Source organism: Erigeron canadensis, chromosome 8, assembly GCF_010389155.1.
Source record: "Erigeron canadensis isolate Cc75 chromosome 8, C_canadensis_v1, whole genome shotgun sequence".
In the NCBI taxonomy this organism is placed as follows: domain Eukaryota; kingdom Viridiplantae; phylum Streptophyta; class Magnoliopsida; order Asterales; family Asteraceae; genus Erigeron; species Erigeron canadensis.
The window spans coordinates 30,564,350-30,588,330 of record NC_057768.1 but is presented as its reverse complement, the minus strand read 5'-3'; the positions used below and the strand labels follow the sequence as shown (position 1 = coordinate 30,588,330).

The window sequence follows — 23,981 nt, the reverse complement described above, 5'->3', positions numbered from 1 at the left end:
GAAAGAAATTATGTGTATGTGATGGTCCTCGAATGCACTATTTGTGTTTGATTTACTAACTTATAATGTAAATATGAAGTAACAAGAATAGAGATGAGAAGTAAAGAATTAGTTTAGTTATATGTATTACAAATTAAACGATGAAAACATGGATGGTTGTTTTACAACAACAAAAAAAAGATTCGTTAAGTTTTTGAACACACAAAAACTTAACAAATAAGCAAAGAGAATAAAGTAAAGAATGTGGAACACACCAACCCCCACTGGTGGCTAGGTCAAGTGATTCCTTTTATAGGCAGATAAGGAATCACATGACAACCCTAGTAGATGTTGACACATGAAGGTTGTCAACTATCTATTGGTGGATAATTCAGATCTGCAGAGATCTCTTTTCTTCATCTTGTTTGTTTCCAAAAACGGTATGAAAGAGAAATTCTATTGCACAGAAATAGTACAAGGTCACATGGCTTCATCTTGATCTTGCAACACGTGTCCTTGGGACCATTCTTCTTATCTTCAATTTCCCGCTCATATTTGACTTACAAATACTGGACTGTGAGTCATCGAACATATCCTTTAGACTTGAAGATAGATCGTGCTTGCAGATGCAGGCGCTCGCTGAACGAGTCACTCGCTGAGTCTCTCAGCGAATCCATAACTCAACAGTATGTCTATTTTTGTCATTTTACATATATTATTAACAGCTACAACTACTATGCCAAACACCTAAATTTATCTAATAGCTACAGCCTCCAACTTTTAGTTATAGCTACCAGCTTTCAGCTACTAGCCACCAGCTAACAGTTATCAGCTAATTTTACCAAACGCACCCATTGTGTTTGTGAACATGTACACATTTGTACAATTATGATCACATATGAATGAAAATAAATTAGTTGGTGATCACGGCTATGACCATGAATGAAATTATATTAGTTAGTGATCACATGTGTATATATTAGGGGAAGTGATATTTGTACCACTATCTTTGATTAATGTACCACAATGTATATATTTTGTATAGCTGACAGTATAAGCCGGAAATACACAGTTGTGGTACATCAATCAAAATAAATGGTACGAATATCACTTCCCATATATTAGTGATCATATGTGCATGCACAACCATTTATTATTTTTATTATTTTTATTAATTTAATTAATGCTAATATAAAAATACAATATTACCCTTGTAATTATTGATGGAAAAAAGTTTTAAAGGTTTCTGCCTTTTTAAAGATTCTCAAAATAACCTTTCTATATATAGATTAGATTAATGTTTGAAAGTTTTGATAGTTCTAAATTAACCCTTAAACTTTGATATACTTTGATTAAAAGTTTGACTTTTTAAAGTTATTAATAATTAAAAAGTTTCATTTATTTTATTTATTATTGTAATGTGTTTATATCTAATAAAAATACATATGTGTTTATGTAAAAGAATATGAAATAATAAAATAATGAAAGAATAAATGAAAAATAGTGAGATATTAGTAAAAATATGCTTTGGTGTTGATGTGATTGGAAGAATAGGGAAATAAATGAGTTCCTATAAAGATGCTAACTAAGAGCATTAGTAATGGTTTACGCCATCATATTAAGTGGTGTAATACATCTGCGCCATATGACCATATCAGCACCACAGTACACCAACCAACATGCACACGAGATCAATATTTCGAATTTAAGTTTAGGCTTTGCAAGCTCAAAAAGAATTAAAAGAAATCAATGAGACTCTGGGATCAAACTCGATAATAGCTCGACCCTATAATTAGCCAAGTTCAAGTTGCTAAATCAAAACTCAGACTATCCATGACCATATCTATAACCTCTTATAAAGCATATTGACCTCTCTTATTTTAGGAAATTCAACACTTTTTTATACTCAAAATACCCTTATTTCTTAAAACTAATTTCCTTATACACCTAATCTATACTTTTATACTATTTAATACGAGTAAATAAATAAAACAATCATCTCTTTAAAAGTTATGGAGAAATTATCTAAAATACCATTAATGATTAAATTACAATATCAGTCATTTATCTAAAATATCTCCATTAACTTTTTACATCAACTATTTACACCACTCGACGCCGCCACTACCAATAGTCTCCCCCGCCACTACACCGTTACCGCCACAACCACCGCCGCATTGCGCGCGTATCTTGTTAGTTTAAGCTTAATTATTTTTTCAGTTGTTAGAAAAGTCTTAATGTTGACCTAGAAATAGTAGTAGCTGAATAACATTAAAAGTCAAATAATATGTTATTTTTAGTCACACAAATTTTTCCCTATTTGAATATGAGATTTTGAATATTGACAGGATCACATTTCTTCTTCCATCCTTCATACGGGGTAGGTGCCGACTGATGCTATGATATCTACAAAAGTTAGTCAATCACATCTAAAATTACTTGTTAAGATAACATGAACCACTTATTTTAGAGCCCGCAATGTTGACACGAAAACTACATACACAAATCAACGAAATTAATAATTTTTATATTTGATCTTAACACTTTCCGTGTAGTGTTTATGCTCAGAAAAACTAAAACGAAAAAAATTTCATGTCTTAATAGGTTCCTCAATAAGATATACAGTAAGATACACTATTAATTCTTAACGTGTAACTTGTTAAGACCTATTCTGTTAGGATACGAATTAACCTCTTAAGACCCGTTAATATCTGCTAGGGGTATCCGATTATATGCTTTGGAAATGAATAAAAATGCTAAAATATGTACTCGGTTACGTTATGTGAGGGTGGGTGGGTGTGGAAATGGCGCAGGGGTATCCGATCAGGGGTGGAGGATGAACAGTTTATTCATCTGACAGATCGAGATGATAGTTGGATGTGGAATGTAACTGGGCAGGATTCTTTTTCGGTCCGACAGCTTCGCCCCATCATTGATCATGCTCTTCTCCCTAGTGAGCCGATTAACACGAGATGGAATCCTTTAGTCCCAAAGAAGATTAATGTCTTTTTGTGGAGGTTAGTAAGAGATCGACTACCTTCTCGATTTAATCTAAGTCGAAGAGGTTTGGATATTTCATCTATCTCTTGTCCAATATGTTTAGCTCATGTAGAAAATTCTGTCCATACTTTTGTTACATGGTCTTTTGCCGCGGAAGTTTATAACCTGATAACAAAATGGCTTCATATGGATATCTCTAAGGATCGAACTGCCATAATTTTAGAATGGATACAAAACAATTTGTATCCAAAAAAGTTTAAAAGGTTGTTGGAGGCGACGTATTTTGTATGGTGGTGGTCATTGTGGAAACACAGAAATCAGACTCTCTATAACGGGGTATGGAAAGTAGTGTCGTTGTCTTTCACTCTATTGTTTCCTTGTCGTATATGTGGTTCTCTAGTCGTAGTAATAAGCATAATTTCTCTTGGTCGTTATGATCAATGAGTCCGTCTTTGTTATTGTAATATTTATGTAATTGTTTCTTGCTTTGGCGTTTGCCGAAGTTTTGGTAATAAAATTTATAGCCGTTCAAAAAAAAATGCTAATATCAACCTGTTAATAATACTTGTTAATACATATTAAGGAACCTGTTAATAAAACCCAGAAACCATTTAAGACGCACACGTTGACCCGTTAATTAAGACCCGTTGGAATATATAATATATATGAGAAATGAGAACATGTGGTTGCCATGTAACTAAAGTTAGGTATTGAACATCTGTCGTCAATCGCTACTTGCAGGTTTTGTCCCTAACTTTCCTAATTACACTTTCAGTCCAAATTTTTTTGCCTCCGTCAACACTTTTGGCCCTGATCCTTAAAAAGTTATGTTATACCACATACATTTTCATAACGTTTGACATGTGAATAAACTTTAAAAACATGTGATCGAATATATAATTTAGGAGTTCTCATGGTTCTTGTAAAAATGGGGTTCTCGAATATATATATTATATATATATATATGAGGGAAAGGAATATGTGGCTATCATGTAGTTAAGTTTGGTATAGAACCCCTCACATGCCATTTTTTTATACCATCAAAATCATGGGGGCCATGTGATTTATTAATTTTATAACAAATATTAAAATATTGATATGTGAGGGGATCTATACCTAAGCTTGGGTACATGCATGATAACCATATTTTCACTTTTCCCCATATATATATATATATATATATATATATATATAGGTATAATTGTGTAAGCAGTTGAATTCATGCCGTGTTCATTTTTGGAAAAAAATTGACACAATTAGTTATAATGTCATGTTTGTGTTTGACTTAAAAGGTTTCGTGTAACCTGTGCCAGCTCTAACTTATCTATATAATCAGACATTAACGTTTTCTCACCTTCTTCAAGTATATACTAACCCCTTTTATGCACAGAAAATATCGTTATGGATTTACCTCTATCTTTCATATTCTCGGTAGCCACCATATTTTGTTTACTGGTCTTTGGTCATTTGGCATGGATAAAAGCTCGAGCCAATAGCAGCAATAACGGAAAGGGAAAGAAAGTACCGGAAGCTGCGGGGTCATGGCCGATAATTGGTCACTTGCATCTTTTAGCTGGTTCTCAAGTGCATCACAAACTGTTTGGGTCTATGGCTGACAAGTTTGGACCCATTTTCACTATAAAGCTTGGTGTGCATCCTGTTTTAATAGTTAGCAATTCAGCAATGGCCAAACAGTGCTTAACTACGAACGACAGAGTTTTTGCTAGCCGACCAAAAGCCATGGCAAGCGAGCTAATGGCCTACAACTATGCTACTGTTGGCCTTGCGCCATATGGTCCATATTGGCGTGAGATGCGCAAGATAATTGTGCTTGAACTGTTGTCCCAACAGTACCTTAAAAAGTTAGCACATATCCGAATATCTGAAGTGAACTCGTCCATATTAGAAATGCATAGAATTTGTAAGAGAAATGAAGGGTCTTCTGAAATGACAAAAGTTGATATGAAAGAATGGTTTGGAAACTTAATGCTGAATTATGCTGTGAGGGTGATATTTGGCGTCCGTTTTTCCCAGGGTCAACAAAATGAAGATCAATTCAAGAAGGCCATTAGGCAGTTTTTTGTACTATTTGGTGCCTTTGTGCCATCTGATGCTATTCCAGGCTTGAGGTGGTTAGACTTAGGGGGATACGAGAAGATGATGAAGAAGACAGCAATAGAGATTGATGCTCTGATCAGTGGTTGGTTGGAAGAGCATAAGCAGCAGGTAAATGAGAGCACACACCAGGACTTCATGGCCATGTTGTTATCCCGTCTTAAAGAACCAAAAGAGGATCTTCGTGGATTCAGCGCTGATGTGGTCGTGAAAGCGACATGCATGGTATGTAAATTGTAATCCTAATATTGTTATTCACAGTAATTGTGTGATGTAAATAAACATAAATTGCATTTCTTGCTTTTAGGCCTTGTTAATAGCATCCACTGACACGACAAGCGCGACTCTAACATGGGCTTTAGCTTTATTAGTCAACAATCCTCTTGTGCTGAAAAAATCCCAAAAAGAGCTCGAAAAATATGTGGGAAATGATAGAATTGTTGAGGAGTCGGATTTGAAGAACTTGGTCTATCTTCAAGCAATTATAAAAGAAACGATGCGACTTTATCCAGCAATACCACTTTCTCTTCCTCATGTTTCCACCGACGACTGCATTGTCGGTGGCTACACTATCCCTAAAGGGACTCGCCTTTTGGTAAATCTATGGAAAATTCAACATGATCCTGAAGTATGGACTGATCCATTTGAATTCCAACCAGAAAGATTCTTGACAACCAAAAAGGAAATTGACGTCAAGGGTCAACATTTCGAGTTAATCCCCTTTAGCAGTGGTAGAAGAATATGCCCGGGAATCGCTTTTTCTCTTGAAGCAATGCAGTTGATATTGGCCAATATAATACATGGATTTGAGTTCCAAAATCCATCAGATGATCAGATTGACATGACTGAAAGCCCTGGATTTTCAAATGTCAAAGCTTCTTCGCTTGAGCTCTTTGTTTCTCCAAGACTATCCCCACATGTGTATGAAGTGTCCACCTAGGCCTTAATGTACATCATCTTTATCGTGATACCCACTTTATCGTGAGCCTCTGCTAGACGGTATACGGAAATAGGTATCCTCTACAATAAATAAACACCGTTTAATTATAAGCGTGTAAAAGATCTTCTACTACGAATATGAATACATAAGATAACTAGCATGCCATGTACGTTTCTCATTATGTTAAAATTTCGGCACTATACATTTATATATAAAAGTTATAAGTTAATATAGCTTGTAGAATTAAAGTGGAAATATCAATTATTTCATAGGTATCATTGTATTTCGTCCTAATTGTTTTTGATATCGTTATTTACATGTAATGTGTCAATTCTTATTCCTAATAGCTCTAATGTCCGCTACGGGAGAGAAGGTTTTCTCGTAGTCAACTCCATAGAGCTGAGTATAGCCTTTCGCCACGAAACGAGCTTTATAGGTGTGTACATTTCTATCCATGTGAGTCTTCTTCTTGATGATCCATTTACACCCAATGATTCTACCATTAGGTGGAAGGTCAACCAAGCTCCAGACTTTCATGGATTTCATTTCCACATTCGCAGCTTCAAGTCATTTGTCAGATCCCGGATCTGATAATGCAGCTTTGAAATTAGGAGGTTCATTTAAGTCTCCTAATACGTGTTCTTCAGACTCAATATTAAGATTTACTCTTTCACGACACGTATTGTCCTTGAGGACCTACGAATTGGAATCACATTATCTTCAACTTGAGGTTCATCACTTTGAACATTTTCTCCCCAAGTTGATTATCGCTAGTATTTTCAGAAGGTGATACATCTTCTTCTCGAGTCTCATCATGTTCGACAATCCTCCCACTATTTTCATGAGTGATGAGATTCTTTTCAAAGAACTCAGCATATCTAGCAACTTTAACAGTGTTGTCCGTAGGAAAGTAGAAGTAGTAACCAATTGTTTCCTTTGGGTATCCTACAAAGATGCACTTAACTGATCTATGTTGAAGTTTGTCAGGGGTGTCTCGCTTCACAAGTGCCTCACATCCCCAGATCCTTAAGTAAGACAAATTAGGGACACTTCCATGCAACAATTCATGCGGTGTCTTGTCAACCTTCTTGGTTGGAACCATATTGAGGATGCGTACCGCAGTCTCTAGAGCATAATCACAAAATGAAAATGGGAGAGTCATAAGGTTCATCATTGATCTCACCATGTCTAGCAAGGTTCAATTCCTCCTCTCAGATACACCATTATGTTGTGGAGTATATGGAGGAGTAAGCTGTTGAATAATTCCATAAGCTTTTAGATAATCCTTAAACTCTTGGCTTAAGTATTCCCCACCTCGATCCGAACGAGGAATCAAGATATATGGTTTTACCGAGTTGATTTTCTATTTCATTTTTAAACTCTTTAAATGTTTCAAAGACTTCATGTTTATGTTTAAGCAAGTAAACATAACCATAACGACTGAAATCATCCATAAAAGTGATGAAGTAGCTATAGCACCTTTCCTTGACACATGTCTAAATGGCCCACATACATCGGTATGTATAAGTCCAAGTAGCTCTTTAGCCATCTCCGGTTTATGCGGAAAAGGTTTTCTTGTCATTTTGCCGGAAACACAAGACACGCACTTGTCAAATGATTCATCATTTGATTGTAAGATCCCTTCACGTCGAAGTCTTTCAATGCGTTTCTTGCCAACATGAGCAAGACGACAATGCCAAAGATTAGTAGTCCAAGTTGGGCTTGACTCTTTTGCGAACATTATACATTGAATTATCATTTGAATCACAACCATGCATATCAATTTCAAAAATACCATTACAAGCAATAGCATTAAAATAATGAACATTATTTCGAGAAACTGAAATACCATAATCATTAAAAACATTAATGAATTTGTTGTCTTTCAACAAAGAAACAAAAATGACACCTCTAGTAATAGATGGTGCACAGTGACAATTGTCTAACAAAATAACTAAGTCAGTAGGTAAAACTAAATGAAAGTCGCCTATTTCTTCTACAGCTGCCGGTAGACCATTGCCCACGAACAGTTGTAAAGATCCTAACTTCAGTTTCTTTCTTCCTCTAATCCCCTGTAAAGTATTACAGATATAGAGTGACGATCAAGCTAGCCATTCAGGGACTTTAAGTGTAAATGTTTTTGAATTTTGGTCGTTTGAGGGGCTGGAAGTGTAAATATGTTGAATTCGGCCGTTGGAGGGACTAATTGTGTAAGTACTTTGAACTTGAACGCTGAAGGAGTGTCTTGTAGTTTATCTTTAAATACTAGCTCCTAAATATGAATTTTTACATCTCAAAACACCAACTTTTATACATCTGAGATGGCGTCTTCATCAAATGTCACTAACCCTAAACCACCAATGACCGTCGATCAAGTGTTGGACAGTATCTGTAACACCCCGAACTAGAGCCCAGAATGTCACTGAAATTATATAGCACACAGTGGAATTATCGTAGCACACAAACTATATGAAATAAAAGGATTCAGTGAATCCAAAACAACATTTAAAGTATCAAATGCAAAGTAATCAAGAAGTCATTAAAAAGATTCAAGACAAGACAATTGAATTCATAAGGTCCGAAGCCTAATCCCTACATGGACAAACGGATAACGGATTCATGAAAGTCTGAGTCCCAACTCTAGCAAGCTCAACAAAAAGCCATCAAGTCTCCAACTTCACACGAATACCAGAAAAGTGCACTAAACAAGGTCAACACTAGGTTGGTGAGTTTGTAGTGATGGATCACATGGAGCCATCGTCAACAATCGCGATATGTAGAAGGAAAAATAAGTAATGTCTTACAAGTAGCCTTTACAAGGCACAAGGTCAACCAAGATAGGTAAACTAATAGTAAACTTCATCACATAACAAGCCAATAATGTATCAACAATGATGAGGAATGTGTGTCACGATTATGCATAATTGATGTCCATATCAAAGAATATGTGAGACAATAAGGATGTATGTAGTAAACGTGCATGAGATATGACCAAGCAATGTATGCGAGTATATCATGTGTGTCTCTCAACAATCATCATATGCAACAATTAAAGTAAGCTTGCGTGTGTACCACACAAATAAATTATCCTTGTGTATACCCACACGAATAAAGTATGATTGCGTGTAAAGCGCGTAAATAAGTATACATTGCGTGCAAAGCACATAGGTAAGTATACGTTGCGTGTAAAGCGCATAAATAAGTATACATTGCGTGTAAAGTGCATAAATAAGAATACGTTACGTGTAAAGCGCATAAATAAGTGTATGTTGTGTGTAAAGCACACAAATAAGTATACGTTGCGTGTAAAGCGCATAAATAAGTATACATTGCGTCTAAAGCGCATAAGTATACGTTGTGTGTAAAGCGCATAAATAGGTATACATTGCATGTAACAATGCGTATATGTCCATTCCAAACACAATCCAATATCCAACCATTCCACAACACAACACGTATCTACACTTCAAAGGATTTTGATTTCATCAAGTCCTAGCTGCTTATATATAGGGTCACCCGCAGCCTTCCCATCACATCTAAAACCCTTTGAAAAGCATAATTGACTTCCTGTAGGCACAACTATCCTAAACAATCATAATGTTACAAACATGCGCAAAACCAACCAAGTAACGGATAAACCGTCAAACAAGTAAATCAGACAATCAAATGACTAAACAAGTAGTTGTACACTTTCCAGCCCGAATCTCAAGCGAGTAGGGAGCTACGGAACTCACCTTGGTTTCCAAGCAACAACAACGAGTTAGCAAAGAGTTATAAATGCCCAATGATCGTTACATGTCCACCACCTATCAATGTTTCCAAATAGGTTTAGTAAGTTTAAGTTGAGTCACAAACCCACAAACGCTCATACAATCTTTCCGAATAAGAGTAAGACACTTTGACTCGACATTTTTAGAGATGGGGAAAAATTCATCCTAAATTAATAAAACTATGAGAAAGTAGACTCTCATACAATTCCAATGATAGGTCATATGTCAAAAACAGAGTTACGATTTGAAAGTTATGGTCATTTCAAGATTTAACCCATTCTGCCTCACGATCTCGACGACCCCAACATTGGGCTCGACAAGCCCAACACCAAAATCTGCATTTTCCATTCTGGAACCCAATCTCGACAAGCCCAACATTGGGCTCGGCGAGACCAAGCCCAGATCAGAAAAAAAAAGGGTTTTTGACATCAAAATCCACCCCAAATCGTTTTTTAACCATTTTGGAACCATTTTGAAGCTACCAAACATATTACTAACATAATTTGACCAAAACCCATCATCCAAACTCTTCCATAACATAATCAAAGACCAAATCACACCCCTAAATCAACCAAAACCCTAATTCACTCCAAATCCGTTTTTGACTCGATTTGTGACTCGAAAACACTTGATACAACTAGAAACATTTAACAAACTTATAATGATGAATATGAGATGAGTTTGACTTACCAAATCTTCCACCAAAAGTTTGAACCTGAAATTGACCCGGAAATGAAGAACTCTTGCACGTTGAAACCCAAATTTTTTTGATATGTTATAGATAAAATGAAGATGGTAATGTTTCTTGTAAAAATCTTGCTTTAAAAGACAATAATGGTGATGAACTTCTAGAGAGAGAGTGAGATGATGTGTGTGTTCTTGCAAGAGGAAGAGAGAGAGAGAGAGAGAGAGAGAGAGATAGAGAAGATGGAAAATGAATGGATATGGTAGGGGAAAGTGGATAGGGTTGGTAATTCTTGTGGGTCATGGGTTAGGGTTAGACCTATGGGTTGACCCATCCAAACTTCTAGTTTATTTAATCAATGTTAGTTATCGTGTCACATAATAAGTCGATAATTTGACCCGTGAAGCATGTCACTAGTCATAATGTCTCAAAACAAAAATATTTTCATTAACAATTTAAGTTATTAGTCAAATTGCCTGAAAAGTCAAACGGTCAAAATTGACGGATGTTAATTTCCCCGTTAAAAGAATTTCGTCCCGAAATTCAACAAAACGCTAATCATTAAACAAATGTGGGTACTTAGACCTCGTAGGATTCTCTCGCCCCGAAGTGAAATCGGCTCTACGTTTAGTATCAGCTATTTAACTTAGGAAATCGTGTAATGTTTATTCTTTAGTTTCCCGACTTCATTATCTAGAGTTTTACTGGTTCTTCAACAAGTTTAAGCTTTTTTCTACTTGGTCCTTGTTCATCAACACATGAAAAGTGGGGTCTGCCATTCACTTATGTAATGCACAAATAAGGTGCTCTAACGGGGCCACTTTATATTACCCATGGGATAATTAATATTGTACGAGAGTTCAATCATCGGTAAATGAGCTTTCCCAACTTCCACTAAAGTCAATAGCATACGCTCCCATCTAATCTACTAGCGTTCGTATCGTTCTTTCACTTGTCCATCTGTTTGAGGATGAAGTGTCGTACTCATATTGAGTCAAGCACCCATTGCATGTTGAAAGACTCTTCAAAAATGTTGACTTATCCCAGGTATCCTTGAGAATTTGGAAGGCTCATTCTTGTCTCTTGCCCCATTTAATTCTCCTCTCTCTTTGAGTCAAGAGAGTAATCGGTTGTGTAAATCTAGAGGAATCCTTCAATTACTCCTTTATGACAACCTGCCAATTTAAGTCTGGCATCTCGGGTTGTCTCTAATTCTTGAGCACCTCTATCTTGCTTGGACTCACATGATAATCATCCTTGCTCACCACGTGACCAAGAAAGTAGACCTCTTTCAACCACAACTTTGTACTTGGTGAATTTTGCATGCAACTTTTCCTTTCTAACTAATTCGAGCACTTTGCACACGTGCTTAATATGTTCTTCCTACATTTTCGAGTGAATAAGGTTGTCATTAATAGATCAAGGACAACTTGTCCAAGTATGGCTGACACACCCGGTTCCTCAAATCCATGAACACCGCCGGTGCATTAATCAACCCAAAAGGCGAAATGGTGGATTCAAAATGTCCCTACCTAGTATGGAACACCGTTCTTGGGATGTCGTCCTCGTGTACTCGGAGTTGATGGTAACTCGAATGAGGATCGATTTGGAGAAATACTTGGCACCTTGGAATTGATCATACAAGTCATTTATTTGGGGAAGTGGATACCGGTTCCTTACTGTGAGCTTATTCAACTCCCGGTAGTCTATACACATTCTAAATGACCCATCTCTCTTTCATACCATAAGATAGGAGTTTCCCAAGACGGTTAGCTAGGACGAATAAAACCCTCCTTCTCTGGGGCAAGTTGTGTTATGTTTCCACCTTTTGCTCTTCGGTTATGGCAAGCCTATAAAAAAACACTGGTACCCAATAAACATGTCTTGTCTTATTCATACTCTAATCCGTACAACCACACGTCTAAAGATGTAAATTGACAAATACTAACCTTATATGAACGGAAAAGTATAGTCAGATGAAGCGCTCAGGTGACGGTTGTTACATTTTCCATACATTTTCACCACGTAATGCATATGATTTTTTACCAAAGAATTTTTTTTTTTTCAGGAATGGGTTTTTGTTAAAAAAAAATATAAAAAAAAAAAAGTTCAAAAAAATAAAAATTAAAAAACCACACCAAAAAGGCAAAAGAGAGAGGAAAACTAGTGGTTCTCTCCATATTTGTTGTTCTCATGTTAACCCTACCCTAAAAGCATTTGTGGCACTAGTGGTACACAAAAGTCATGGGTGATCATTGGTCTAATGCTTCGGGCGGAACCTATTAGTGGTTCTCGTGGTTCTCTCCATATTTGTTGTGGTTCTCTCCATATTTGTTGTTCTCATGTTAACCCTACCCTAAAAGCATTTGTGGCACTAGTGGTACACAGAAGTCATGGGTGATCATTGGTCTAATGCTTCGGGCGGAACCTATTCCCATATATATATATATCCGCGCGATGCGTGAGCTGTATAAAAAACTATATAATACACTTTATATATGAAGAAATGATAGCGAACATATTTCATTAGAATTACGTGATGTGAACTATATAAATAGTTTAGTAACATATAAACATATGGTTGAACAGAAATAGATTCAACCAAAAGCTTGACAAAATATGAACTTAAAGAGATAGAAAGACTTAAACTATTAAGCTATACTTTAAATTATCATTAAGAATTTAGTAATATGTTTTTCTTCTAGTAATTCTAGTAATTTGCCTTTTGTTGCCACTAAATGATCTACATCTAGAACATGTATCATGTAGTCGTCTTGTTACAACAGAAGTCAAAGACATACAATTTGATCCTTAATGTAGAGTGACAATTCCACTACATTTCTCTCCAAAAAAGTTAAAAGTCACATGAAAAATTATAATTGGCTGGATATATAATTCAAAGAGGATAATTTGACTATGCCTTATGTGTTGAATGTTCTTCTTAACATCCAAAAAGTAAAACAGTTATATTCATTTGAAGGTGTTGCTGCGATTTTTAGAAATGGATTATCAACACCATGGTGGTTTTAATTTTTGTTTAATCTAGTTAATTGACTAATCCAGAAGATGTAGAATGTGTCGTTCCAAAAGAGAAAGAAAAAGAAAATTAGGATGTAGAATTTGGTTTAACGGTGGGGTAGGTCTCGGACTCCGGGTGATTAACAATTACTTGAATTTATATGACTCAATTTTTTTTGGGTTTTGCTAAACGAAACCCTAAGGATTTTTATTAAAGTGTATTAATTAGTTGAACGTTTACCATAAAACTCATCTTATTTGTACTTACCAGCTATTGGCAAAGAAGAAGGTATACATCAAGATAGTTTTTATACTTAAAAGAGGATATTGTTTTATTAAAACAAAAAGTTTAAATTTGGAACATATATTCAAGGTGTAGTTAATATAATGTTAAGATTTATGAGTTTCGATGTTATCTTTTAACTAATTAAATCTATTTTTTTCACTTAATTTGTTTTATTTTTGTATATTCATATAGTTTTGAAAACTTCCATATAATCATCATAAGAAAAAAAGGAAAAGAACTTTATGTAATGTTGAATAAAAAATATAATGAAATATCATTAGGTATAGACGTGATTTTTTAGTTAAAGAGAAGATATCATTTTATCTAGTGAGAAGATCTTAAATTTCTACAATATATTTATTTATTTATTAATTATTAATTAGTTAATATATATAAGTTCATTTTTTTTTTCAAAATATATAGTTTATTTTTGAAAAAAATATGGAGTTGACACATAGGATAAAATCCTATGTGGCATTTTTTCAATATAGTTTTAGATTGTAAGAGGGCTTTAAAAAGCTTGGTTAACTACTTTTTTATAAGAGTTATAGATATAGATAGGTGAGTTACTTTGAGAACTCATAAAAAAAAAGCGAGAATAATTTTAAACCACATATTTTGTGTAATTTTCTCTCTCTTCAATTAAATATGTAAATTCATCCAAATCATTCAAAATGCTTTATCTCACAAACCGTAAATCTTTCATTAGAGATTTAAAATTTCGTAGTCTTTTATTAGAGATCCAATTCGATATACTTTTGACGACTTTTTAAATTTTAAGACTACCCATGCTATTTTTTTTTTCATATAACGATTTACGGTTTGTGAGATCAAACATTTTGAATAATTTGAATGAATTTTATTATTTAACTGAATAGAGAGAAAGATATGAGAAATATGTGGTCCATAATTGTTTTTGAGTTCTTTTTTATTTGTGAGTTCTTAAATAACTATTCCTAAAAAAAAGAACGCGAGAATCAATCTCAACCCTCTATTCATCAAGATCAGGATGGCCGGATGGGCATGATTATCATTATGAAAAACTTGTCCACCTCTCTCTATGTATCTCTCCTCTTATTAAACTAAAAAAATATCTAATTCATTAAAAAACGTTTATCTCACAAACTGTACATCGTTGCACGGAAAAAAAGCATGGCTATTCTTGAAATTTCGGCCTCTTTTATTAGAGATACAATTTTATATATTTTAAAAAACCTTTTAAATTTCGTTTTTTTTCCATCACGTCCATCCTACACATGTGTAGGACAAGTAGAAACCACTAAAAGGTTCATCCTACACATGTGTAGGTGAAAACCACTAAAATGTTCATTTAGTATTTTGTCCTCTTTCATTAGAGTGGTCATCATAAATACTTTTGACGACTTTTTAATTCAGATGGCGAATGGATACGGTATGGGCTAGGGATGAGCTTTTAGCCCGAAAACCCGAGACCCGATCAAAACCCGCCCGAACCCGGACCGACCCGACCCACCCGAAGACCATACGGGCCGGTCTTCGGTTCAGAGAATTTGTACATTTCGGGTTTCGGTCCGGGCCGGGCTAAAACCCGAAAAAAACCGGTTTGACCCGAAGAAACCGAAAAGTCTGTTTAGTTTTGAGTTTTTGATAGTATTAGACAACGTTTATGAGAAAAATGAGAGAAGGTTGCAAGTAAGAAGGTTGGTATTTTGATACTTGTTGGTCTTCATCGAAAATGGAAGGCTTGCAGATGAATAGAGAGACTTTGTGGTGATCTTGCTTCACTTGTTACAAGATAAGTTATTATGTGTATGTATATATTAATATATAGTCATGGAACCAGCTGTTTGTCACTTCATATAAACATATACTCCGTATTATTTTATATTCTTAGGTTTTGGTTCTCAAAAGATGTGATGCTAGTTATTTTATTAAGCATTTGTACAAAATGCAAGATATGATACGTGGAAGATTACCATCCCCATATAATATGTATATATTAATTTGAAATAGAAGATTGGTAGACTAAGTCAACGTGAAAGTTGGACAGCATTGAGATCCAACGGCTTGGAAATGTTTTGATAAGTGTGATATATTTAATAAGTTGGAAAGTATATATATAAGAGTTACCACCGATCCACTATAAACCTATCACTTAATTATCTTTTTTCTATCTTAACGGCTCTAAGACTGTAAATTGCTACCCGAGCTGCTAGTTGAAAAATACGAGAAAGAAACCACCACCTCCGTCCCCCGTATGGTAGTCACTTACAGGATCACGCTAGGTATATTCTTTGATCATTGATGGGAAATCTCTTCTGTATGCTCCATTTTCGGTCCAACATGATAAACCCGAGCCCGAACCGAGTAAAACCGAACCCGACCCGGACCGCCCGAACCCATTTCGGTTCGGTCCTCGGGTCTCCATTTTCTGCCATTTCGGGTTACGGGTCTACCCGGGTCGGTCCGGTCCGGGTTTCAACCCGTGCTCATGCCTAGTATGGGCGGTAGCCCTTACTCGGACGGGCATTGCCTATTGAGGGGGGCTTCAATTCACCCTTCTCGGTAGGCTATCTCGAGACATTTATAAAAGGGTTGGAAGTCGGACGCATTTGAAAAAACATAGTGAGCATAATTGTTAGAAATAACATTGGTGGTTATATCTTCCAAACACATATTAAAAACTTACATATATGATATAACTTGGGATTTAAAAACTTTTGGAAAACATATGTACTGTCGCACTAAAAAAAAACCAGGACTCAATGTGTGGATTTAATAAGCTTAAAGGTCAAAACAAAAACAAAAAATCTTCACGGACGTGCTCTGCATATTATTTCCCCTTATTCACATATAACTTTTCACTATATATGAAATTTCTTTTACATAACGATAAAAATACATGGCATGCTTGTTATCTTTTCATATGCGTAGTATAAGATCTTGTACACACTTACAAGTTATAAACGGTGTTTTTATTTTATATAAAGAGGATATCGTCTAGCAAAGGCTCACGATACAAATGGTGCTGCAGCAGGAGTTGCGCAGTACATTAAGGCCTAAATTGACACTCGATACACATGTGGGGGCAGTCTTGGAGAAACAAGGAGCTCAAGCGAAGAAGCTTTGACATTTGACAATCCAGGGCTTTCAGTCATGTCAATCTTATCATTTGATGGATTTTGGAACTCAAATCCATGTATCATGTTGGCCAATATCAACTGTATTGCTTCAAGAGCAAAAGTGATTCCGGGGCATATTCTTCTACCACTGCTAAAAGGGATCAACTCGAAATGCTTACCCTTGACATCAATTTCCTTGTTGCTTGTCAAGAATCTTTCCGGTTGGAATTCAAAGGGATCAGTCCATACTTCAGGATCATGATGAATTTTCCATAGATTTACCATAAGGCGAGTCCCTTTAGGGACAGAGTAGCCACCGACAACGCAGTCATCAGTGGAAACATGAGGAAGAGAAAGTGGTGCAGCTGGATAAAGTCGCATCGTTTCTTTTATGATTGCTTGAAGATAGACCAAGTTCTTCAAATCCGACTCCTCAACAAATCTATCCTTTCCCACATATTTTTCGAGCTCTTTTTGACATTTTTCCAACACATGAGGATTGTTAACTAGTAAAGATAATGCCCATGTTAGAGTTGAACTTGTCGTGTCAGTGCCTGCTAGTAACAATGCCTAAAAGCAAGAAATTTCATTAATGTTTATATGTGTCTTACAATTACAGAATTAATAATAATTATTATATAAGGATTACAATTTCCATACCATGCATGTGGATTTCACAACCACATCAGTGCTGAATCCATAAAGATCCTCTTTTCGTTCTTGAAGACGAGATAACAAGATGGCCATGAAGCCTCGGTCTGTGCTCTCGTTTGCCTGCTCCTTAAAACCAAGCATCTTTTTGTGCCCTTCTAACCACCCATCGATCATAGCATCAATCTCGATTGCTGTCTTCTTCATCGTCTTCTCATATCCTCCAATATCTAACCACCTTAACCCAGGGATGGCATCGGATGGCACAGACGCACCAAATAGTACAAAAACCCTCCTAATGGCCTTCTTGTATTCATCTTCATTTTGTTGACCATGGGAAAAACGGACGCCAAATATCATCCTCACAACAATGTCCAGCATCAAGTTTCCAAACCATTCTTTCATTTCAACTTTTGTCATCATTTCAGAAGACCCCTCATCTCTTTTACAAGTTTTATACATGTCTGATATGGATGACTTCACTTCAGATACTCGGATATGTGCAAACATTTTACGACTTTGATGAGACATCAGTTCAAGCAAAATTATCTTGCGTATCTCACGCCAGTATGGACCATATGGGGCAACGCCAAATGTAGCATAGTTGTAGCCGAGGATTTCGCTTGCCATAGTTTTTGGTCGACTAGCAAAAACTCTGTCGTTCGTAGTTAAGCACTGTTTGGCCATTGCTGAATTGCTAACTATTAAAACAGGATGAACACCAAGCTTTATAGTGAAAATGGGTCCAAACTTGTCAGCCATAGACCCCAACAGTTTGTGATGCACTTGAGAACCAGCTAAAAGATGCAAGTGACCAATTATCGGCCATGACCCCACAGCTTCTGGTACTTTCTTTCCCTTTCCGTTATTGCTGCTATTGGCTCGAGCTTTTATCCATGCCAGATAACCAAAGACCAGTAAACCGAATATGGTGGCTACCGAGAATATGAAAGATAGAGGTAAATCCATAACAATATTTTCTGTGCATAAAAGGGGTTTGTATATATTCAAAGAAGGTGAGAAAATGTTAATGTCTGATTATATAGATAAGTTAGAGCTGGCACACGTTACACCAAGTCAAACACGAACATGACATTTTAACTAATTGTGTCGCCTTTTTTCCAGAAATGAACACGACACGAATTTAACTGCTTACACAATTATACCTGTAAATATATACATATATACATATATACATATATATATATATATATATATATATATATTCGAGAACCTATTTTCTTGCAAGAACCATGATAACTTCTAACGTATTCGATCATATGTTTTTAAAGTTCGTTAACATGTGAAACGTTATAAAAATGTATGTTGTAGAACAAAACTTTTAAGGATCAGGACCAAAAGTGTTGACGGAGGCAAAAAAAATTTGGACTAAAAGTGTAATTACTGAAAGTTAGGGACAAAACTTGCAAGTAGCGATTGACGAAAGGTGTTCAATACCTAAGTTTAGTTAAATGACAACCATATATTCTCATTTCTCATATATACTATATATCCCAACAGGTCTTAATGAGTCAATGTGTCTTAATTGGTTTCTGGGTATTATTAAGAGGTTTCTTAAAACATATTAACAAGTTTTATTAACAGGTTACTTAACAGATATTAACGGGTCTTAAGAGGTTAATTCGTATCCTAATAGAATAGGTCTGAACAAGTTACACGTTAAGAATTAATAGTGCATCTCAAACTGTATATCCTATTGAGGAACCTATTAAGACATGAATTTATTTTCGTTTTAGTTTTTTCTGAACATAAACCACGACACGAAAACTGTTAACATGAAAATTATTAATTTCGTTGAGTTGTGTATATAGTTTTCGTGTCAACATTGTGGGCTCTAAAATAAGTGGTTCTATGTTATCTTAACAAGTTTTTTTAGATGTGATGACTAACTTTTGTGGATATCATACCATCAGTGGGCCCCTGCCCCGTATGAAGGATGGAAGAAGAAATGTGATCCTGTCAATATTCAAAGTCTCATATTCAAATAGCCTAGGCAAATTTGTGCGACTAAAAATAACATATTATTTGACTTTTAATGTTATTCAGCTACTATTATTTCTAGGCCCACATTAAGACACTTCTAATTACTGATAAAAATAATTTAGCTTAGATATGGTCATGGATAGTCGGTTTTGATTTAGCAATTTGAGCTTGAACTTGGCTAATAGGGCCGAGCTATCGAGTTTGATCCTAGAGTCTCGCTCATCGATTTCTTTTAATTTTTTTTGAGCTTGCAAAGGCTAAACTTAAATTCGAAATATTGATCTCGTGTGTATGTTGGTTAGTGTACTGTGGTGCTGATATGGCGCAGATGTATCACACCACTTAATATAGTGGCGTGAATTACTAATGCTCTTAGTTAGACATCTTTATAGTTACTCATTTTTTCCCTTATTTCCAATCACATCAACACCAAAGCAGATTTTTATCCAAAACATCTCACTATTTTTCATCTACTATTTCAATATTTTATTATTTCATATTCTTTTTACATAAACACATAAGCACTTTTTATTAGATATAAACACGTTACATTAATATTAATAAAATAAATGATAGGTTTTAATTATTAATAACTTTAAAAGTCAAACTTTTAATCAACATATATCAAAGTTTAGGGGCTAGTTTAGAACTATCAAAACTTTCAATGGTATATATATATATATATATATATATATATAAGAGAATAAATGAGAAGGTGAGTTAAGGATAAAAGGAAAAGAAGGTTTTTCTAACCAACCAAAATTTCACATGTGGCTTTTTAAAAAAAAACATGTGGCAAATCTGTAACTATATTGACTTCAAACCCAAACTGACCCAACCCAACCCCAAGCTGACCCAACCCAAAATTGACCAAACCCTAAGCTGACCCAACACAACCCCAAGATGACCAAGCTGACCCAACCCAAGATAACCAAGCTGACCCAACCCAAGCAGACCAAGTCGACCCAAACCCAAGCTGACCCAACACAAACTAACCAAGCTGACCCAACCCCAAGCTGACCCAAACCCAAACTGACCAAGCTGACCCAACCCAAGCTAACCAAGATGACCCAAACCCAAAGCTGACCCAACCCAAGCAGACCAAACTGACCTAACTCACCCCTAAGCTGACCCAACACAACCCCAAGCTGACCCAACCCAACCCAAGCTTACCCAATCCAGCTGACCAAGCTGGCCTAATCCAGCTGACCAAGCTAGTTGCGTTTCACAAAAGTTTAGTTGATTTACAATTATGTCACTGCGTGTTTTTTTTGACACATGTCGCGTTTTGATTGGCTCATAAGACTTTCTCTCCTTTAGACACCTTCTTCCAGGATCTCTACCATATATATATATATATATATATATATATATATGTAAAATAAAATAAATATTAAAGTAAAACAAATAAAACAATATGTTTCTCTTCACTGAAAATCACTGTGCATCAATTGCTTTGTGAATCTTCGTGCATCAATTTAACCATGATCTAAGGGTCAAAGTCTTATCTTATTTAATTTATTTTAATACTTGTTTTACAATATCCAACCCTTGTATATATATATATAGGAAAATGTTCATGTGAGAACCATTTAAATTGAAAGAACCACGATAACCATTATATTTTACCTTGATGTTTATATGAGAATGGTACAGATCAAATTATACATAATATTATCTATGTTAATATGTGAACGGTTCTCACTTGAACCTTACCCTATATATATATATAATGAGTCCACCTAAAAAAAGTCCATGTAACTTACACATGTGTAAGTTAACTCCGACCACCACCATGATCATCTCCGACCACCACCATGATTTTCCGGCCACTGCGTCGCCGGAAAATCATGTGTGTAAGTTAACTTACACATGTGTAAGTTAACTTACACATGATTTTCCGGTGGGCCTGTCGCCGGAAAGTCTTAGTGTTATTACAAAAAAAGTCTTGTATATCGTAGTAGTAGATGATGATGGTGGTGTGTAAGTTACGAAAATCAATTGACTTTTTTTAGGTGGACTCATTTTATCTTACCCATGTATATATATGTTAGGTAGTTAACTTGTGTATAGAACCCTTCAAATACTAATAATTTAATATTTGTTGTATAATAGATAAATGATTGGTCCCTATGTTTTTTATGGTTTAAAATATTAAGATGTGAGAGGTTTTATACCAAATTTATGTATCTAATAGCCACATATTCTTATCTTCCCCCTTTCTCTCTCCCTCTCTCTCTCTCTCTCCCTCTCTTATATATATTTATATATATATATATAACATGCAGCTACAAACACACTCAAAAAAGGAGATCCTTCCAAAATTTTATTTTTTTAATATACAGCGGCACAATCTGGACCCACCATCCAAACAGACGCGCATTTGAATCAAGAAGATACGGACGGACGCCGGTTCAAGATGTCGTCATGCTAGTAACGTTCTGGTGGCATCGGACGCTCCTTCGACATCTTTATAAGGAGAAGCCTTAGTTACTGATCCGTTGAAATTAAAAGATTTGAAATTTCATACGGTTGAACAAGACAAATATGAAAATGATAAATATTTTTTTGATCAATTGGTGATATCCACAAAAAATGTAGCCAAAATTTATATCAAATGATTTCAAAATTCAAAGTTTTGATTTTTCTTTGTAGCGTCCGTGTTTGTCAATGCCTTTTTGATTTTCAAATTTCTATGAAAATTCTTTGATTTGTAAATTTAAATATTTCAATTCGTTTTCTTTTTTAATATTTGTTGTATAATAGATAAATGATTGATCTTTATGTTTTTTATTGTTTAAAATATTAAGATGTGAGAGTTTTTATACCAAACTTATGTATCTAATAACCACATATTCTTATCTCCCCCTCTTCCCCCCCTCCTTATATATATATATATAGACGCATACATGCAGCTACAAACACACTCAAAAAGGAGATTATTCCAAAATTTTATTTGTTTAATATACAGCGGCACAATCTGGAACCACATCCAAAGAGACGCGCGTTTGAATCAAGAAGATACGAACAAACACCAGTTCAAGATGTCGTCATGCTAGCAACGTTTTGGTGGTGTATGGCATCGGGCGCTTCTTCGACTTCCTTATAAGGACACGCCTTAGTTATAAGGACACGCCTTAGTTACTGATCCGTTGAAATTAAAAGATTTGAAATTTCATACGGTTGAACAACAAATATGAAAATGATAAATATTTTTTTGATCAATTGGTGATTTCCACAAAAATGTAGCCAAAATTTAAATCAAATGATTTCAAAATTCAAATTTTGATTTTTCTTTGTAGCGTCCTTGTCAATGCCTTTTTGATTTTCCAATTTCTATGAATATTCTTTGATTTTTAAATTTAATTATTTCAAGTCGTTTTCTTTCTTTCTTTTTGTATCCAATTTCAGATCAATATCATAAATTAGAAGAAAGAGTATTTAAAAATTTCATAAAAAAAAGAGAAAAAAATGTAGGTATCATTTTTGACCAGACATTTTATTTCAATATTACAATTATTAAAATTCATCCAATTATATCAAAATAATTTATCCCACAAACGATACATATTTAAACGGAAAAAAATATGGATAGTCTTAAATTTGGTCGTATTTAATTAGAAATGCAACTTGATATACTTTTATAAATTACTAAATGATCATATCTATACAAGAATGACAGTTAAGGGCGGAGCCCGTCAATCCATGGCGAAGCCATGGTGGCCAAGGATGCAGCCCTTCAGTCCATAACGGAGCGTGTCAGGTAAATCACCTTATCACCGATCATTTTGTATAACCTATTACCCCCTATGACCTATCACTCCCACCAACTACCTTTTATTAAAACCCATAAGGGCGGAGCTCGCTACGAATCATAGTTATAACTTACACATGAGCTCGCTTGCCATGGTTTTAGGTCAGCTAGCTACTAAACACTCTGTCATTCGTAGTCAAGCACTCTTTGGCCATCGCTGAATTGCTACCATATAGAACAAGATGACACCAAGCTTTATAGTGAAAATGAGTCCAAACTTGTCAGCCATAGACCCCAACAGTTTGTGATGCACTTGAGAACCAGCTAAAAGATACAAGTGACCAATTATCGGCCACGAGCCAGCAGCTTATGGTACTTTCTTTTTCTTTCTGTTATTATTGCTACTAACTCGAACTTTTATCTATGACATATGACCAAAGACCATAAAACATATGGTGGATAACAAGAATATGAAAGATAGAGTTAATTCCATAACTATATTTTCTTTACATAAAAGAGCTTAGTAGGCGAAAAAGGTGAGAAAATGTTAATATATGATCATACAAAATAAGTTAGAGCTCGTATTACACAAAACCTGTGAAATCAAACACGGACACGATACGATAATTATGTCATTTTTTCGGATTCGAATACAACACGATTTTAACTCGTTACTGT

General features: G+C 35.2%; 3 protein-coding genes across 3 annotated transcripts; 2 read left to right on the top strand and 1 right to left on the bottom strand.

Moving 5' to 3' along the window:
• The first annotated feature begins 2,742 nt into the window (after positions 1–2,742).
• On the top strand, positions 2,743–3,423 carry LOC122610613. The gene has a single exon (XM_043783586.1). The coding sequence runs from the start codon at positions 2,743–2,745 to the stop codon at positions 3,421–3,423; it is 681 nt and encodes a 226-aa protein (XP_043639521.1).
• A 957-nt stretch (positions 3,424–4,380) lies between these two features.
• LOC122580414 (cytochrome P450 CYP82D47-like) lies at positions 4,381–6,176 on the top strand. The gene is made up of 2 exons (XM_043752680.1): positions 4,381–5,319; positions 5,402–6,176. Exons 1-2 carry the CDS (start codon positions 4,381–4,383, stop codon positions 6,032–6,034), a joined length of 1,572 nt encoding a protein of 523 aa, XP_043608615.1. The 3' UTR covers positions 6,035–6,176.
• A 10,429-nt stretch (positions 6,177–16,605) lies between these two features.
• Positions 16,606–18,559, bottom strand: LOC122579825 (cytochrome P450 CYP82D47-like). Its single transcript, XM_043752060.1, has 2 exons — positions 17,555–18,559; positions 16,606–17,464 (listed from the first exon to the last, which is right to left on the bottom strand). The coding sequence occupies exons 1-2, from the start codon at positions 18,512–18,514 to the stop codon at positions 16,832–16,834; spliced, it is 1,593 nt and encodes a 530-aa protein (XP_043607995.1). The 5' UTR covers positions 18,515–18,559; the 3' UTR covers positions 16,606–16,831.
• Between the last annotated feature and the right edge of the window lie 5,422 nt (positions 18,560–23,981).

What these genes read in the sequence shown, in the direction of transcription:
- LOC122610613 (XM_043783586.1), top strand. Translation starts at nt 2,743, where the DNA reads ATGTACTCGGTTACGTTATGTGAGGGTGGGTGGGTGTGGAAATGGCGC.
- LOC122579825 (XM_043752060.1), bottom strand. Translation starts at nt 18,514, where the DNA reads ATGGATTTACCTCTATCTTTCATATTCTCGGTAGCCACCATATTCGGT. An exon ending in TTGTGAAATCCACATGCATG is followed by an intron (nt 17,465 to 17,554) that starts GTATGGAAATTG and finishes TCTTGCTTTTAG; the next exon opens with GCATTGTTACTAGCAGGCAC.
- LOC122580414 (XM_043752680.1), top strand. Translation starts at nt 4,381, where the DNA reads ATGGATTTACCTCTATCTTTCATATTCTCGGTAGCCACCATATTTTGT. An exon ending in TCGTGAAAGCGACATGCATG is followed by an intron (nt 5,320 to 5,401) that starts GTATGTAAATTG and finishes TCTTGCTTTTAG; the next exon opens with GCCTTGTTAATAGCATCCAC.